Source organism: Orcinus orca, chromosome 19 (assembly GCF_937001465.1).
Source record: "Orcinus orca chromosome 19, mOrcOrc1.1, whole genome shotgun sequence".
NCBI lineage: Eukaryota > Metazoa > Chordata > Mammalia > Artiodactyla > Delphinidae > Orcinus > Orcinus orca.
In genome coordinates, this window is record NC_064577.1 from 18,353,570 (window position 1) to 18,372,496 (window position 18,927).

Genomic DNA, 18,927 nt, shown 5'->3' on the forward strand with positions numbered 1-18,927 from the left:
TATACGAAGATGGTTTTTTTAAAAAGGGCTAAAAATGCACCCTGCATAAAGAAGGAAAGGATACAGCCACTGCCATAAACTTGGAAAAGTGGCATTCAAGTAAGGAATGAGAATATTGCACAACTTGGCCTCCTAGTTCCTGCTTTTACTCTCAAAGAAGCAGTGTTGAAGAAAGAAAGAAGGTTAGTGTAGTCGTAGGATTTCTCATGATTGCTCCCTAATTTGGGAAGACATGAGTGGGGGTGATGATGTGGTGAACGGTTGGCTTAGGAATCCCCATTATGCCGTCCTGCAGGAAGGATAGTTACAGCGTGCCACTTTCCAAAGTGCTGAGCCAAAGGCCTCAGGACTGCTTTACATGGGCGGCTGGTGGAGCGGGCCAGGATCCTTAGCAAAGGCTGTCACAGCCCCATCCCAGTTTTCCCCTGATTTGCACCACTTTTCTGTTTCCTCAGGCTATATACTTCCAGAAAAGTTTTTTGTTTTTTGTTTTTGTTTTTTTTTTTTTTGCGGTACGCGGGCCTCTCACTGTTGTGGCCTCTCCCGTTGCGGAGCACAGGCTCTGGACGCGCAGACTCAGCGGCCATGGCTCACAGGCCCAGCCGCTCCGCGGCATGTGGGATCCTCCTGGACCGGGGCACGAACCCATGTACCCTGCATCGGCAGGTGGACTCTCAACCACTGCGCCACCAGGGAAGCCCCAGAAAAGTATTTAGAAAGCCATATCCAGTCCTCCATCTGTAGACAAACACATTCCAGGCAAAGTGGGGATGAGCAAGGAAAATGCCCACACACCATTGCACACCAAAGAGGAAGTCTGGGTAAGGTTGCTCATAGTATGCCTGAGCAGGAGGGTAAGGGATGCCATGAACAGGGAAAACATATTCCTGGAAAGGAAGATTAAAGCAATACAGTGTTCCAAAAACAAAGACCCGTGTGTGTAAAGAAGATGAAAAACAAAGAACATGGCCCATGAGTGCTGTGCACTGTAGAACTTAAAATTAATAATGAAGTATTCAAAAGCAAAATAAGGCAACCATATCAGATAAAACGAAAGATTGGACATTCCTGTGCCCCCAAGACCACCATTTTAAATTCAATATATAAAGTGAGAAGGAACAAGGAATAAAATAGATGTGGCTGAAAGTCAGACCTTTGTCTTGGAAGAAAGGTCTAGAAATGATCAGAGTGGATACAGAAGAAAAGGACAGAGATTAAAGCAATTAGCAAGAAGTGGATAAATAAGGAGGGCAAATCAAAATCATCCAGCATGTCATAAGAACATGTGTTTCCGAGGTGGAGAACCTGGTAAAGGAAAGGAAATAATATTCATAACTTTAAAAAAACCCCACTTTTTTCCCCTTTAAAGTGAAGGAAGAACTCAATAGGTTGATAGGACATACCTTGCTCCAAGAAAAATTTGCACAGAATGATCAATACCGAGACAGATCCTGGTTATCATTAAAGTTTAAGGCTAAGTAAAAGAATTAGGAATCCAGGAAGCAAAGCACAAGTCCTTGATAGGGGGATAAGAATCTGACAGAAGATATTAATAGTAGAGCAATAGCTACTGAGTTCTGAGAAAAAGAAATTGAGATCCAAGAATATTATATCAGACACGTTTAAAAGCAACAAGCAGACGTTTTTAGACATGAAAGCACTGAGCATCTAAAGCTTCTTGAAGAATTTCTACATGATGGAATCCAGTCAAACAAAGAATGGAAGCCGTGGTAAAAGGACTACAGTAGCCATAAACCCACTCAAGTGGAAAGTCCATATGAGACATCTCGATGAATTATGGTTCTTTAATGGAATATCAGTACCAAATCTTGACAAAGTAAAAATAATATAAGTATCCCAAATCAGAGGTACGGTAAGTATTGGGAGAATGTTTAAAGGTATGCATTTGAAAAGTGTGCGTGGAGACCTCCCTGGTGGTGAGTGGTTAAGAATCCGCCTGCCAGTGCAGGGGACACGGGTTCAAGCCCTGGTCTGGGAAGATCCCACACGCGGCAGAGCAACTAAGCCCGTGCGCCACAACTACTGAGCCTGCGCTCTAGAGCCCATGAGCCACAACTGCTCAGCCCACGTGCTGCAACTACTGAAGGCTGCGCGCCTAGAGCCCATGCTCTGCAACAAGAGAAGCCACTGCAACGAAGAGTAGCCCCTGCTCACTGCAACTAGAGAAAGCCCGCGCGCGGCATCTAAGACTCAACGCAGCCAAAAATAAGTAAATAAATAAATTTATCTTAAAAAAAAAAAAGAAAACTGTGCCTGCAGTGATTTGATGACTTCTAAAATGGAAATATGTTAGGTTAAAAAAATTAAAATCATAATTTTTTTTTTTATAAATTTATTTATGGCTGCGTTGGGTCTTCATTGCTGCATGTGGGCTTTCTCTAGTTGCAGTGAGCGGGATTTATTCTTCGTTGCAGTGCGCGGACTTCTCATTGCGGTGGCTTTTCTTGTTGTGGAGCACGGGCTCTGGGCACGCAAGCTTCAGTAGTTGTGGCGCACGGGCTTAGGTGCTCTGCGGCATGTGGGATCTTCCCAGACCAGGGCTTGAACCCGTGTCCCCTGCATTAGCAGGTGGATTCTTAACCACCGCGCCACCAAGGAAGCCCTAAAATCATAATTTTAATTAATACTCTTCATAATTATTTTCCTAACCCTTTAGCAAGATTTTTTTTTTTTTTTTTTTTTTTTGGCGGTATGCGGGCCTCTCACTGTTGTGGCCTCTCCCGTTGCGGAGCACAGGCTCTCGACGCGCAGGCTCAGCGGCCATGGCTCATGGGCCTAGCCGCTCCGCGGCATGTGGGATCTTCCCGGACCGGGGCACGAACCCGTGTCTCCTGCATCGGCAGGCGGACTCTCAACCACTGCACCACCAGGGAAGCCCAACTGAGGGTCATCTTGATCAGCCAACCATCTTCATAACAAGATTTGTTGAGAAGTCCTGGATTTTCTGTTAGAGCTTCATTAATTTCAGTTACTTCTCCTGATAGAGGAGAATAGAGTTCACTAGCAGCTTTCACACTTTGCAGAGCACCGAATTCCTCTTGTCTGTTCAATTTTCTCCCAGCTTCAGGCAGACTACAGTAAACATCTCCCAAAGCTTCCTGTGCAAAATTGCCGATTCCCACTCTTCCAACACCATTTTCTGTTGTTACCCATTCATGTTTGTCTGAATTTACGACCCGACAGCAGAGCGGGTCCGGTGCGCAGCACCCGGACGGCGCCCGCCTGCAGTCCCCAGGCCCGCAGGCTGCAGACCGTGGCCCGCACGCTCCGCACCACTCGCCGCGCCATGTATGCAGGGGTGCAGAAGGTCTCTGTGCAGCATCTAGAGCGCCCCCAGCCGGCGGGGAGAGGGTTTATCTTTTAAAAAAAATTAAAATGATTAGGTACATTTCAATAAAAAATTCATTTGATAAATTTGTTTTAAAGCTATTTAAAGATGATACTAATAGATGATGAAAGTCAGTAAAATGTAGGGAATTTTAAGTCTAAAAGGCTACAGAGATATTTTAGTATGAAAATCTGTCTTTTTTGTTTGTTTTGGAAATACCACATTTTATTTTTCTATTCATCAGTTGATAGCTGTTTTCAAGCACAGATTTTTCTGTGGCTATCTATATATTCCTTTTTCTTGGTCCTATACCTAGGAGTAGGATTGCTGATTACATGGTAGTTTTTTTCTTTGCCATTTGGGAAACTACCAGACTGTTTACAAAGTGGCCACACCATCATACGGTATTAGTTTTTTTTTTTAATTATTATTATTTAAAAAAATAAATTTATTTATTTTTGGCTGCATTGGGTCTTCGTTGCTGCATACAGACTTTCTCTAGTTGCGGCGAGTGGGGGCTATTCTTCGTTGCAGTGTGCGGGCTTTTCATTGTGGTGGCTTCTCTTGTGGCAGATCATGGGCTCTAGGCGCTCGGGCTTCAGTAGTTGTAGCATGCAGGCTCAGTAGTTGTGGCACGTGGGCTCTAGAGCGCAGGCTCAGTAGTTGTGGCACATGGGCTTAGTTGCTCTGCGACATTTGGGATCTTCCTGGACCAGGGCTTGAACCCGTGTCCCCTGCATTGGCAGGCGGGTTCTTAACCACTGCGCCACCACGGAAGTCCTGGAATTGTTTTCTTAATTTCACATCCAGATTGTTCATTGCCAGTGTATAGAAATAAAACTGATTTTTGCATGTTGGTTTTTTTTTTTTTATCCTGTAACTTTGCTCTGTTCATTTATTAGCTCTACCATTTTTTGTGGATTCTTTTGAGTTTTCTACATATGAGATTTTGTCATCTGTGAATAGAAATACTACTTCTTTTTCAATTTGGATGCCTTTTCTCTCTCTTCTTGCCTAATATTCTGATAAGAATTCCTAATACTATATTGAAAAGAAGTGGCAAAAACAGGCATCCTTGTCTTACTCCTGAAGCTTCCTACTCCAGTATTTTTTGTGACATCATTGTGAATTTTAAGGAGACAATGGGATCTTATGTCTTGAATGAGATTTCAAATTTTTGAAGTATAATAAAATTATAGACCTCAGGGTTTATTTTATCATGTATCCTAAAAACCAAACCCCATGATTAACTTTTCAATGAAAAGTTGTTTTGTGAGACATTCGTTTAAAGCTTGGCTATAGGTAAGATGTCGCTTCTGTAAATACTTTGGTAGAAAATGAAAAGTCAAATTAACAAACACCCATACATAGTACTCTATACAGTATATCATGTAGAGAAATTCAAAACAGATTCCTGACCTTCAAGATACTTATGTACTTGGAGAAACTAGACAAAATACATGTATTAGGGGTCAGAATTATGTATTTAAAGTACTGTTGCATTCCCACTCGAGACTTGTTTTTAAGTCTTAATAATACCTCACAACTCAAGTCATTTATCTTTCCATGTGGCAGTTGCTGGGAAATTTTTTTTTTTTTTTTTCTGCTTGCTTTTATTACTGGTTGAAAATGGTGGCTCTTCTGGTCTAGATTATATTCAGTTATTATGGCATAGGTTTAAAAATACTTTATGGATATTTTTCAGCAACTTCAAATTTTCTGCAAGTTGAAATCTTCTGTTACAACTTTCACTGCTTTATCACCTCTACTCCCACCTACCCTGAAGAAACTTTTCTTATCAGGATTTAGGTTTAATAGTACTTTATAGTGAGGTATATATTCTCCTGGGGTGAGGAAATACATTTGAAAGTGAGCATACCTTTTCTTTTATTTCATAGTTCAACCAGGGATGTTAGCAGGAAGTTGTACATCACTTAAACATTTTCAAGTGATTATTTTCTTTGTATGTATTAGGCCTCAAGAAAGGAGAACTGGATATGAGCAGTTTCACCCAGGCCCTTCCCCGGCAGATCATGATTCACTGGAATCCAAGCGACCACGTCTGGAGCAGGTTTCTGATTCCCATTTCCAGCGGGTCAGCGCTGCGGTCTTACCTTTAGTGCACACGCTGCCAGAAGGGGTGAGGTCTTCTGCAGATGCTAAGAAGGTAAATATTTGTTCTCTTACCCTGTGGAGTTGTCGGTCTGAAATGTTTGTTTAGCCATATTCAGGCACAGCGCCTAAAAGAAAGTCCAGTTATGCCAGTCTCTAAAGGTTAGTGCTATGGGAAAGTAAAAATTTTGTTAAACAAAACTAAAAACCACAGACTTAATACTCCAGACTTTTAAAGTCAGTACTTTTAACTTTTTGGTAATTGAAAACAATCCGAGGACTGCTGTAAAGAAAAATTGCTGTTGAATGACATTCAATTGCTGTTGAATCTCAAGCATTTTATATCGGCTTGTTGGGCTGTAAAATGTGGTCAGACTCAAGAATACCACAGTTCTGTTAAATTTAAATTAAGTTTTAAATAATACCTTTAAATTCAGTTGCAGTTTATTAACTTACTGCATAGGAGAAGACACGTTTTAGGTAAGGTTTAATTGTGCTTATAATTTTTGTAAAGAAAGTTTCTTTTTCTAATTTATGTAAAAAATATGTTCTTGCAAATACAGAGGAAAAAAGTTATCTATAATTCTCTGTCTTAGAGGTAACTGTTATACTTTTAATGTGTAGCTGTATCTCGTGACATTTCAAACAATGTGTATTGTGGATTTATGAGAAGGTTCTAAGATCAAACCTCTTTTTTTCTTATGTTTATTATTATTTACCTTTCTTTTGTGAAATGCATCTTCCTGTATTATGCCCTTATTTTATTGCTGAGTTTATCATATTTAACTGTCTGTTTTGCTTGTCATTAAATCTTCAGATTAGGAAGTACCTGGCACTTAGTAGGTACTGAATAAATATTTGTTTTAGAAAGAATAAACTAATTCTTTAAAACACTTTTAACAATAAAGTGTTAACCCCTTTACTATCATATTTTCATATCTCTTACCCCTGCCTTTTTGTTATCAAATATTTTTCCCATGAAGTTTATTTGCCTTTATGGCTAATGGCCCTGTCCACCCTGATATCAGATAAATAAATACACATTTTCTTTGAGTTTTAATGCAGTGAGAAATGATTTAAAAGATAGTGAATATGTTTGCAATTTATCTTCAAATAGATCAACTGGGGAAAAAAAAAGGTAGGTGTGTGCATGTGTATAGAGACAAAGCAAATATAGCAAAATGTTACAACTAGTGAATCTAGATGAAGATATTGAGCGTCCATTATACTAGTCTTTCAACTCTTATGTAAATTTGAAAATTTTCAAAATAATAAGTTGGGTGGGGAAAGCTCTTTGCGATAAGCTAGAAATGAACTAAGCTTCTAGGAATATTGAGACCTGCTTCACTATGTGGAGTATGTATTATAGTCTATGGATTTATAAGAAATGTTTGAAACATTTAAAAAAGAAGGAAAGAAAGACAGAAATACAGTGAATAAAGGTCTTCTTCCAAGGCTGAATAAATGACCACAAAGGTAATTTATACCTATGGATTTTTTTGGCAGAAAGAGATCTTAAAACTTCATCCATTTAAATAATGTGTTATGTTGGATCAGAGTACAGTTGATTTCCGTTTTATAGTAGAGAAGACAGATGTTAAGAAAAATTAAGTGACCTAGGTCGAGCCTCCTGAGTTGGAGTGAGAACCCATGACCTCTGACCCCTAGTCCTGCTCTCCACCCCCCCCCCCCCGCTAAGTTGTAAATCATGACTTTCCTTTTTTTAGAAGTAGGGATTTTGAAAGAATTAGCATCTGTTAGTTTTTTTCTTTTTTTTAATGTTGTTAAGCCCAGATATATCATGTATAGGATTAAATTAGATAAGTTTGAAGGAAAAAGTTACAGTCTCACCAGTTAGAAATTGTTAATTGTACATATTTTAATGTGCTTGCTTTGTATATTGTATATAGCTTTATTTTTGCTTAAATACATACTTCTTGTGTCGTTAAGTTTACAATTTTATTTTTAGTCATATTCCATGTATGGATATAAAGTAATTTATTTAATTGCCACACATTTGGGTTACCTGTTTGCTCATTAGAACAATGACATATTTTCTTTAGGTTGATTTTTTTTTTTTTTTTTTTTTTTTTGGGTACATGGGCCTCACTGTTGTGGCCTCTCCTGTCGCGGAGCACAGTCTCCGGATGCGCAGGCTCAGCAGCCATGGCTCACAGGCCCAGCCGCTCCGCGGCATGTGGGATATTCCCGGACCAGGGCACGAACGCGTGTCCCCTGCATTGGCAGGTGGACTCTGTACCACTGCGCCACCAGAGAAGCCCAATAGGTTGATTTTTGTGTTTGGTTTTTTTTTGGCTGCGCTGTGCGGCTTGCGGGATCTTAGTTCCCTGACCAGGGATCGAACCCTCACACTGGGCAGTGAAGGTGCGGGGTCCTAATCGCTGGACCACCAGGGAAGTCCCTGGGTTGATTTTTTTGGTATACAGTCTTATTTATTTACCTAAGGTAAATTCCTGTTAGTGTAAGTAATTAGAGACCAGAGTTGGCATATTTTAAGGTTTTCATGGGTGTATCCAGATTGCCCTGCAAAGGAGGAGAACCAGTTTTTGTCCCTGATAGCACGGTATAAGGGCTCCCAGGTCTCGTGTGCCCTTACTGATACCACATATTTACTGTTTTTAAAAAAGTCATTGTTTGATACATTTTTAACTTGCATTTATTTGCTTGTTAGTAAAATTTAACATTTTTTCATTTATTTTTCCTGTTTTATGAATTGCTTTTTCATATCTATTGCCCATTTTTCTGTTGGTGTGTTTTTTATTTTATATTGAGTTGCTAGAGTTTACATTTTGCAAATAATTTTTTCCATTTGCATTTTAAATTTTTTATTTCAATTTTGATGAAGAGAAAATTGTTTTTTTATTTTGATTCATCAATCTTTTTTTTTTTTTAATTTCTTTTGCTGTTGGCTTTCCTGAGTTCAAGATAATGTGAATGCCTTTTTTTGTTTGTTTGAGGCTTCTTGTGATTTGCTAATAAATCTCATATAAATGTTTGCTATTATTTGGCTTTCATTGTGATATAAGATGTGAGATAGGAGTCTTAACTTCTTCCCTCAAATTACTATCAGAATGTTCCAATACAAAATTATAAACTCCTTGAAGACGAGCATCATGCCTGTTTCGTTCACCACTCTACCTAGTGCCTGTCATATAATAGGCACTCAAGGAATTTGTTTATTGTTAAATATTTAACTAGAGAAGAAGTCAGTGGAAAATACTGATTTGTAATAGTAGTTCTTAGGGCACGGATCAGATCACCTGAGGAGCATTTTCAAAATCTGCTGAATAGAAATATAATCTGTTTTGCTGTTATACGTGTTATGTTACACAAATTAGCTCATATGCATATGTAAGAGAATGATATGAATATAACATGGAAGTCCTAAAGATTCGTGAATGATTGTTCCTAGCACATGAATGTTTTCAGGCTCTCAGGATCAAGCTGTCTCATAATTAAGAAATAGCCTTTGAGATGGGCGAAGACCTTAAAAAGATTTGAAAAGTCTGCATTTAGTTTTCATTTAGTGCAGGTAGTACCTGGCTTAGTTAATTCAAGAACTGCTCTGCTTTTCAATGTTAAGCTAACTAATGAAGATTGGAATGTTGAAAAGAAACTGCGAAGACATTTTCTCCTGTACTTTTTTGTTTTTAAAGGTTGATAAAAATCTTTATACCCCGAATCTGATTTTTATTTTGATGAAACATACTATTTTCTACTGGAAGCAAATGACCTCAAGGATTAACAAAGGAAGCATAAACTATAGGGTTTATGGCTACCAAAGAATTGACTGTAGTCTAAATGCAAATGATATTGGAGCTTTAACAATATTATTACTTCTATTAGGATCGCTGTTGTTTTTGCTAATGCTCTGCTTACAAAGTTTAAGTAATAACCATAATCCTATTTTCCCCAGAAGTCTTTATATTAAACTATACTATTACAGAATATCAGACTTTTCAGGAATATACATGTTACGTTTTAGTTGAAATCTGTGTTCCAAGGTGTTTTGGAACAACTATCCAGGTATAATTAAGTGCATTCTTGGTTGGAACTACTGATTTCTCACAGTTAATTAATCTTATTTAATACATTGAGGGCTCTAGAGTCCTAGGAACTATGCTCATTCTAGGCTTCTTATACCCTAAAGAAAACTAGTACCTTAACCTAAAATTTATCTGCTTTACAGTGTTGCTTATATCTTCGCTTTAGACTGGAGATTGGTAGGCTGTATGTGTGTGTGTGCATGCGTGCATGTGTGTGTTGACGGGGTGATAGGTTTTGGGTGGAGGGGCCTTCAATCTGCTGTAGTCCCCTGCTGGTTTGGAGCTGGAATGGGATGATATATTTGGCTGAAGAGATGTTATGTGCGCTATAGGGTAGGCAGGCTTAGTCGCCCTTTATGAAGGTAGGCCTGGGTGATTGTAGCAACAAAAGTTCTAGATCATTTCTCGGACTTCTGTACCTCACTGTTGGCCCTTGGAAAGTCTGAAAACTTTTTGATAGGAACAGCCATATCATAGCTGTTATGTTGGGTGGGCACACAGGGTATGCATGTTCAGACCTTTTGGAGTGCCATTACAAGGAAATGGCTGAGGAATTGATATCTTCCTTTGCCGTGATTGCGTTATTATTTCTGCAAATTAGAAGTCTCAGTATCGTTGTACTAAAGGCTGATTAGCCACTTAGCCACCTCATTCTGGATAGCTTTTAGGATCTTCAAAATTGTGAATGATATGTCTAAACGATAAACATCAGTGGTGTGGGTTTGTGTGTGTGTGAGAGAGAGAAAGGGAGGGAGGGAGAAAATTGCTACCGTAGGACTGCCACCTACAGAGAGCACACGTTGCTCTGCTAAGCTTTAAAATTCACATTTTTCAGTTAAGAGGATCTTGAAGCTGACATTGGCTGTTGGTGAGAAATCATTTGTTCTTGATTTTCTTCCTTAAAGGATCCAGCATTTGGAGTCAAACATGAAGCTCCTTCCTCTCCAATCTCTGGGCAACCATGTGGAGATGATCAAAATGCTTCACCTTCAAAACTTTCAAAGGAAGAGTTAATACAGAGTATGGATCGTGTAGATCGAGAAATTGCAAAAGTAGAACAGCAGATCCTTAAACTGAAAAAGAAACAAGTAAGTGTTTGATTTTACTGCTTAATACATTCTCAGAATGTATGTTCGTCTCCCTAAACAAGAGAATGTTGAACTTTCCGTATTTTTAACTTTACGTAAAGGAAATCATGCCTTGTATGTTCTGTGACTTGCTTATGTTTGCTGTTAGTTTCCTTAGTTTCATCCATTCATTTTCTTGTGGTATTGTCTGGTTTTATGAGTCCAGATAGCAAAACTCATTTGTCTATTCTGTGTTGGCTCTTACTGGATGTGTTGTTTCTAGTTTCTTGCTATTCCACACATGGTGCTATGTTTTTGGTTCACGTGTAGACAGATTTTCTAGGGCGTGTGCCCAGGAATGGCGTTCCGTGGCCTGAGCATGTGCACGTGTTCGCATGTGCTAGATGAGACCACATCTGCTGAGATGGCAGCACCATTTATACTCCCACTGGCAGTGTGTTCACGTTCCAGTTTGTGCATGTTCTTGCCTTCACGTGGATGTGAAATAGTTCTAATTTGCATTTCTCTGACGAGGAATGAGACAGAGCTTGTTTCCATTTGTTTATGGGTTGTGTGCCTTATGTGGATGGTTACTTTGTCATTTTCTTATGTTTAGTGTTTCCTGAAGCCTCTCGTCAGGTATGTGTATAGCACGTGTCTCCTAATTTGTGGCTCGTCATTTCACTTTTTGGGGGTGGGGTGGGGGGAGGTGTTTTTTTTTCAGATTAAGAAAGTGTACTGTTAAAGTGTACACTTTAGTGTACACTTTTAAAGTGTACAGTTCAGTGGCTTTTATGTATTCATAAAGTTGTGCAACTGCCATCATTATATATTTCCAGAACATTTTTATCACTTCAGAAAGGAACCACATATCTTTTAGCAGCTACTCTATTTCCCTCTCCCCCCAGCCCCTGGCAACTATAAACCTCTTCTCTCTATGTATGGATTTGCCTATGCTGGACATTTCAGATAAATATAGAATCATAATATGTGACATTTTGACTCCTTTTATTTAGCATGTTTTCAAGAGTCACCCATGCTGTATCTTGTATCAGCACAAAATTCCCATTGCATGGACATACTATGTTTTGTTTATCCGTTCATTAGTTGATGGCATTTAGGTTGTGTTCACTTTGGGATGTTATGAATAGTGCTGTTAGGACACACTAGTTTTTGTGTGGACATGTTTATTTGGTTCTCTTGGATATATGCTAGAAGTAGAATTGGCAGAGTCACATGACAAATCTCTGTTTAAAGCTTTGAGGAACTGCCAGACTGTTTTCCAAAGTGGCCGTGTGTCATTTTAAATTCCCACCAGCAGTGTATGAGGGAGGGTTTCACCTTCTCTACTTCCTTGTCAACATTTGTTGTTGGTTTTTTAAAAAATAGCTATGCTAGTAAATGTGAAGTGGTATCTCATTGTGGTTTTGATTTTCATTTTCTTAGTAACCAGTGATGAACATCTCTTTATGTGCTTGTTGGCCATTTGCATATTTTCTTTAGAGAAATGTTCGTTCAGATCCTTTTCCCAGTTCTTTTTTAGCTGGGTTGTCTTTTCATTGTTGAGTTGTAAGAGTTCTTTATATATTCTGCATACTCAGATGTATGATTTGCAAATATTTTCTCTCATTCTGTGGGTTGTCTTTTTACTTTCCTGATAGTTTTCGTTGATGTACAAAACCGTTATTTCCTCTATTTGATTCATTCAAATATTTATTGAGCATCTAGGGAGATACAAAAGTGATTAAAACATGGTCAGAGAGGTAAATCAAATGAATAAATAATGGAAGGCAAAGTATAAGATTCACTGAATCACAGCAGTCAAACGAAAGTGCTGTAGGAAATCAAGAGTGAGATTGCTTCTAGCCTGGAGAGGGGTGTGGGTGGCTGGAAAGTCAGGAACCGGGATTGAGATTAAAATAGAAGACTTCGTCTGGATTGCTAACGAGACTCAGTTTGAACCCTCCTTTGTATTCGTCTCTCCTTTTCCTCTCTCCCTGTCTTAATTTACCAGGACTGTTCATTGTGCTTTTTCCTAGACTTGCCTGCATTTTTACTTTAATGTCTTATACCGAACTAGGTCCTTTTGGTGTTTTAGGAGGTTTTTTTTTCTTTTTCTTTTTTCCCTCTGTTTCTTGGAAGGATTCTTGACTTCTTTGCTCTTGGTATTTGATGGTTTTGAGTCTTTTCCATTATGGTTTGATTTTATGCCTTTCTGGCTGGAGTATCGTACAGATTTCTTTGCTGGAGCTTTTTCTTCAGCTTCTCTTCACCTTCATCAGCAAGTTTTGCTTGTTTTCTGTGGAACCTTGCTACCACTTCCAGATACACTTAGGGGTTTCACATCCTCCTCTTCTTCATCTTCTTACTCTGCATCTTCTAAGTGCTGTCCACTAATAAGTACAAGCCCTGAACTACTTTTAGACCACAGGTAGTATTGTTTCAGAGCCCCCCAGGGAAGCCATTGGCTGTACAGACGTTATCAACCTTGCCAGGGCTGCTTTGCTTAGGCTGCCTCTGCCTCAAGAGTGTGCACTTCACCCTTTGCACCAGCCCCGAAACTGACCCTTCCTAAAGATAACTGCTCATTTTCATCATTCTCCACTTTGAAGTGATAATCTTTGTTGGTCTTCAGTTGACAACTAAAAGATAGTTCTGGGGCCCCAGGGGCACACACTTAGGTGGGAGAGAAGGTGGACAGAGATAAGTGACTTCCTTTCAGAGGACAGCTGAGCAGGACAGAGTCATACCGGGGCGGAAAGTTGTTAATTGTGATGAAGTCCAGTTTATTTTTTCTTTCATCACTTGCACTTTTGGTGTCATATCTAAGAACCTTAATCCAAGTTGCATAATCCAAGGTCACAAAGATTTATACCTATGTTTTCTTCTCGGAGTTTTGTAGTTTTAGCTCTTACATTTAGGTCAGTATTTTGGTGAACAGAATTTCTGTAGGTTTTATATGAGACTACCCTGGGGCCATTGAAAGGGTTTACTTATATTGTCTTTTTAAAAGTTTTATAGTTTTCTCATCAAATTATTCTTTTTTTTAAATTTATTTTTATTTATTTTTGGCTGTGTTGGGTCTTTGTTGCTGTGTGCGGGCTTTCACTAGTTATGGTGAGCGGGGGCTACTCTTCGTTTTCAGTGCGCGGGCTTCATCGCGGTGGCTTCTCTTGTTGCGCAGCATGGGCTCTAGGCACGCGGCCTTCAGTAGTTGTGGTGCATGGACTCAGTAGTTGTGGCTCGTGGGCTCTACAGCGCAGGCTCAGTAGTTGTGGTGCGTGGGCTTAGTTGTTCTGCGGCATGTGGGATCTTCCTGGACCAGGGCTCGAACCCGTGTCCCCTGCATTGGCAGGCGGATTCTTAACCACTGCGCCACCAGGGAAGCCCTCATCACATTATTCTTAATCTACCAGAAATTGAATTTTTGTGTCTGCCTCAGGTAGGGGTCAATATTCATTTTTTCCCCTGTATCGATAATTAAAAAGGTCATCCTTTTCCAACTGTTCTACACTTTTAGCTCTATTATAATTCAGGTTTGCATCTATATATGGATTGATTTCTGGGCTTTGTGGTCTTTGTGTTCTTTGTGGTACTGATGCAGAAATAGAATAGATATCCTTCTGATTACTAGAGCTTTATTCTTTTTTTTTCCAGTGAGGCAAATCCCACTTCTATGGGCATGATTTAGCTTTTTTAAAGTTTTTTACCATCTCATATAACTTTTAGAATCATTTTTTTCAGTTTTCCAAAATACCTTTCTGTAATTTTCATTGGAATCATATATAATACAGAAATCAGTTCAGGGACGATGGTATCTTTATCTTAATGACTCTTCCTGTCCGTGGCTATGGTATATCTATCTATTTAGGAGGGCTTTCATGTTTTATTACTTTCTTTTATATGCCTTATGTTAGATTCAGCTCTAGGAGCTTTATATTTTTGATGCTATTGTTAATAATATCTTTTCAAAAATTATATTTCTTCTAACTGTTGCAGTTTTTTTTCACATGCTAGAATTACTTTTTAAAAAAAATTTTGAAGTATATTTGATTTACAGTGTTGCATTAGTTTCAGGTGTACAGCAAAGTGATTCATATATATATGGTCTTTTTCAGATTCTTTTCCATTATAGGTTATTACAAGATATTGAATATAGTTCCCTGTGCTATACAGTAGCTCCTTCTTGTTTATCTTCAGTCTTTTTTTTTTTTTAATATATGCCAGCAACCTCCCTAAATTATCCTTGTAATGTTAATTACTTATTTGTAGATTTTTTTGGGTTTTCTATGTAGGTAATGGTCATATCAACAGTAAAAAAAAAAAAAAAGAAGACAGTTGTTTCTTTCCTTCTAGTTCTTAAACCTTTTCCTTTTCAGTTGCCTTATTGCTCTGCTTAAGACTGCAGTGCAACATTGGGACTTTCCTGGCAGTCCAGTGGTTAAGACTTCACCTTCTAGTGCAGGGGGTGCGGGTTTGATCCCTGGTCCGGGAGCTAAGATCCCACATGCCTCCGCAGCCAAAAATCTAAAACATAAAACAGAAGCAATATTGTAACAAAATTCAATGAAGACTTTAAAAATGGTCCACATCAAAAAAAATTAAAAAAAAAAAAAAACCTGCAGTGCAACATTGAAAGTGGTTATTCTTGTTCTTTTCTGCTTTTTCAGGAATGCCTTTTACTTTTTACTACCACTGGTTATGATGTCAGTATTATAGACATCCTTCCTCAGATTGGGAAATTCCCATCTGGTCCAGTGTGCTGAGAATTTAATCATGAGGGACATTGAAGTTCACCAGATGCTTTTTCTGCATAAGTTTGTTGATCTTATTATTCTCCTTTAAAATATATTAATAAGGTGAATGACGTCAGTTATTTTTCTAGTGTTAAATCACCTGTGGATTTCTACGTTTAACCTAACTTAGTCATAATGTATTATCTATTTTTAATAAATTGCTGGACTTGACTTACCAGTATTTATTTTGGGATTTTTGTATCTTATTTGTGAGATAGATAAGCCTGTCATTTTCTTTTCTTATACTGTTCTTGTCTGGTTTGGTAACAGATCATGCTAATGTCACAACCTTTCTAAACTCTGAAATAGTTTAAGATTGTAATTATTTGGTAAAATCAGCTGGATCTAGTGGGTATTTTTTGTGTAAAAAGTATTTTAAAATTAGTGATTCAATTTAAAAACATTCACTTCTATTTCTTCTGGAGATAGTTTTTTCCCTCATTTTGGGGAATATAGTTGTATCTTCTGTATCATGAGTTTCTGCTTCTTATTTCCTCTTTGGTTTTATTCTGCTCTTTTATAATTTGTCAACATTAACTTTTTAGTTTTTTCTTCCCCCTTCTCCCTGTGCACTACTTTAACTTCATTCAGCAAGTTTTAATTTATAATGCGTTTTATTATCCATCCTGGTTTCTTTTTCAACTCCTGTATTAATAAAAGTGTTCTTTTAAAGTTCTTACATAAAAATGTTTTCTTGACTATTTTTGGTTGATTTCTAACTTTATTGTGGCCAGAGAGTATGGTCTCTAATACCCAGTCTTTTGAAATAATTGGTTCTTGAATTTTGGCCTAGATGATGATCAATTTCATAAAAATACTCTGGGCATACTTGAGAAGATTATGTATTCTCTACTTTAAAAAATCATCCATATCTTCTCTCATTTTTGTCTGTAACTTATCAATTACCACTATGATTTTGGATTTGTCTCTTTTTCCTAGTAATTCTCAATTTTTAAAAAATTGAGGTAAAAAAATTGACATGCAACGTTATATTAATTTCAGGTGTATAACATAATGATTTTATATTTGAATGTATTGCAAAAAGATCTCCACAATAAGGCTAGTTAACCATCCATCACTCCACATAGTTACAGAATTATTTTCTTGTGATGAGAACTTTTAATACCTACTCTCTTAGCAACTTTCAAATATACAGTACAGTGTTGTTAACCATAGTTGCCAAGCTGTACTTTACATCTCCATGACTTATTTATTTTATAATTGGAAGTTTGTACCTTTTGACTCTATTCACCCATTTGGTCCATCTCCCCCCTGCCCCTGCTACCACCAGTCTGTTCTTTGCATCTACCAGCTCCTGTTTCTTCCCCTCCCCTCCTTCCTCCTTTCTCCTCTTTCCTTCCTTTCTTTCCTTCCTTCCTTCCTTCCTTTTTTTCCTACCTTCCTTTACCTCTTTCCTTCCCTTCCTGTCTTTCTTTCAGGATTCTACACATAAGTGAGATCCACCTGTATTTGTCTTTCTCCATCTGACTTCACTTAAAATAATGCCCTCAGGGTCCATCCATTTTGTTGCAAAAGATGAGAGTCCATTCTTTTTTTAAGGGTAAATAATAGTCCATTGTGTATATATACCACATCTTCTTTATCCATTCACCTATTGGTGGACACTGAGGTTGTTCCCATGTCTTGGCTATTGTGAATAGTGCTGCAGTGGGGCCCGCTATAGTACCAGCATCTACGCAGTGGGGGAGCTCCCAAGAGTGGCTGCTGCCAGTGTCTTGTGTCCCAAGGGTGAGCAGTGGCCGGGTCCACCCCCAACCCCTGCAAAACCCCCCCCCCGCCCCCACCACCTCTCTGGGAGACTCTCCAAGACCAGCAGGTTCATATTAGTGTGGAAACACGGGCCCCTGATTTTATTGATGCTTCTCTTCATCTCTTCTGTCATGAAAGAGAAACTAAACACAAAATAAGCCCCAGAAAATATGTCCAAGCCTAAATTCAGATGCATGCTAGGATTCGAAGATTTCTGCCTTTCAGCCCAGCTCTTGAAGAAATTTATACAGTGGCAGATGCAAGATTTCTCTGTAGAAGAGACTCAGGAATGGTGATGTGTTTGCAAGGAAGAGCTGGGGCTAAACTGTCTTTTAGGCAAACTGTATTTGCCTAAAACTAGGCTTGTTTGGAGTGAGCTGCCAAATCTGCTAGTGAATTCACATTCCCCTGGGAAGCCTGCTTTTTGGAAGGTCTTCAAGAAGTATTGAACTTTCAAAAAAGTCTGAAAACTATAATTGACCCTATATGTGAAGGCTCGTGAACTAAACTGGGTTCTGACAATGTGGACAGCAACCTCCCAGTTACCGCTTTCCATTCTCAAGTGGCGCTGCTTCAGCTCTTGTAAAATCCTCAAATTCCTACCTTAATGGCCAGGAGGAAATCAAACTGTGGAACTAGTCTGCACCTCCAAAGCCCCAGCAACCCCAAACTCTGTTATCCTCCCTTTCATTTCCCATTTTGACCCCTTTTAATGATGACCCCCCCCAAAAAAAAACTGCTGCAGTGAACATGGGGGTGCATATATCTCCTTGTTCATGTTTTTTTCTTTGGATAAATACCCAGAAGTGGAATTGCTGGATCATATGGGAGTTCTATTTTAATTTTTTGAGAAACTGTTTCCGTAGTGGCTGCACCAGTTTACATTCCCAGCAACAGTGCACAAGAGATCCCTTTTCTCCACATCCTTGCCAATGCTTTGTTTACCATAAAGTCTGCTTCGCCTGATATTGATGTAGTTAGATCAGCATTCTTTTGGTTGATATAGGTTAGTGTATCTTTTTCTTTCCCTTTACTTTCTGTGCTTGTATTTTTTTTTTTTTTTTTTTTTTTTTTGTGGCATGCGGGCCTCTCACTGTTGTGGCCTCTCCCGTTGGGGAGCACAGGCTCCGGACGCGCAGGCTCAGTGGCCATGGCTCACGGGCCCAGCCGCTCCGCGGCATGTGGGATCCTCCCGGACTGGGGCACGAACCCGCGTCCCCTGCATCGGCAGGCGGACTCCCAACCACTGCGCCACCAGGGAAGCCCTCTGTGCTTGTATTTTAGGTATATCTCTTATATAAGTATGTATCTGGGTTTTGTTTTTTATTGAGTCTGACAAACTGTCTTTCCACAGGGTAATTTAGTTCTTTTAAATTGATGATGATGTTCCCTGGTGGTGCAGTGGTTAAGAATCTGCCTGCTGGGCTTCCCTGGTGGCGCAGTGGTTGAGAATCTGCCTGCTAATGCAGGGGACACGGGTTCAAGCCCTGGTCTGGGAGGATCCCACATGCCGCGGAGCAACTGGGCCCGTGAGCCACAACCACTGAGCCTGCGCGTCTGGAGCCTGTGCTCCACAACGAGAGGCCACGATAGTGAGGCCCACGCACCGCGATGAAGAGTGGCCCCTGCTTGCCACAACTAGAGAAAGTCCTCGCACAGAAACGAAGACCCAACACAGCAAAAATAAATTAATTAATTAATAAACTCCTACCCCCAACATCAAAAAAAAAAAAAAAAAAAGAATCTGCCTGCCAATACAGGGGACA

At 39.2% G+C, this 18,927-nt stretch overlaps 1 protein-coding gene across 13 annotated transcripts in view; it reads left to right on the forward strand.

The window, feature by feature from the left end:
- The window catches only part of NCOR1 (nuclear receptor corepressor 1), a 143,254-nt gene that overhangs the window by 29,855 nt on the left and 94,472 nt on the right, over window positions 1-18,927 (forward strand). For all 13 annotated transcript variants that reach the window (XM_033422796.2, XM_033422799.1, XM_033422795.1 and 10 more), the window contains exons 4-5: window positions 5,324-5,516; window positions 10,434-10,616. In XM_033422796.2, coding sequence (XP_033278687.1) covers window positions 5,324-5,516; window positions 10,434-10,616 — 376 coding nt within the window. The remainder of the gene's footprint in view (window positions 1-5,323; window positions 5,517-10,433; window positions 10,617-18,927) is intronic.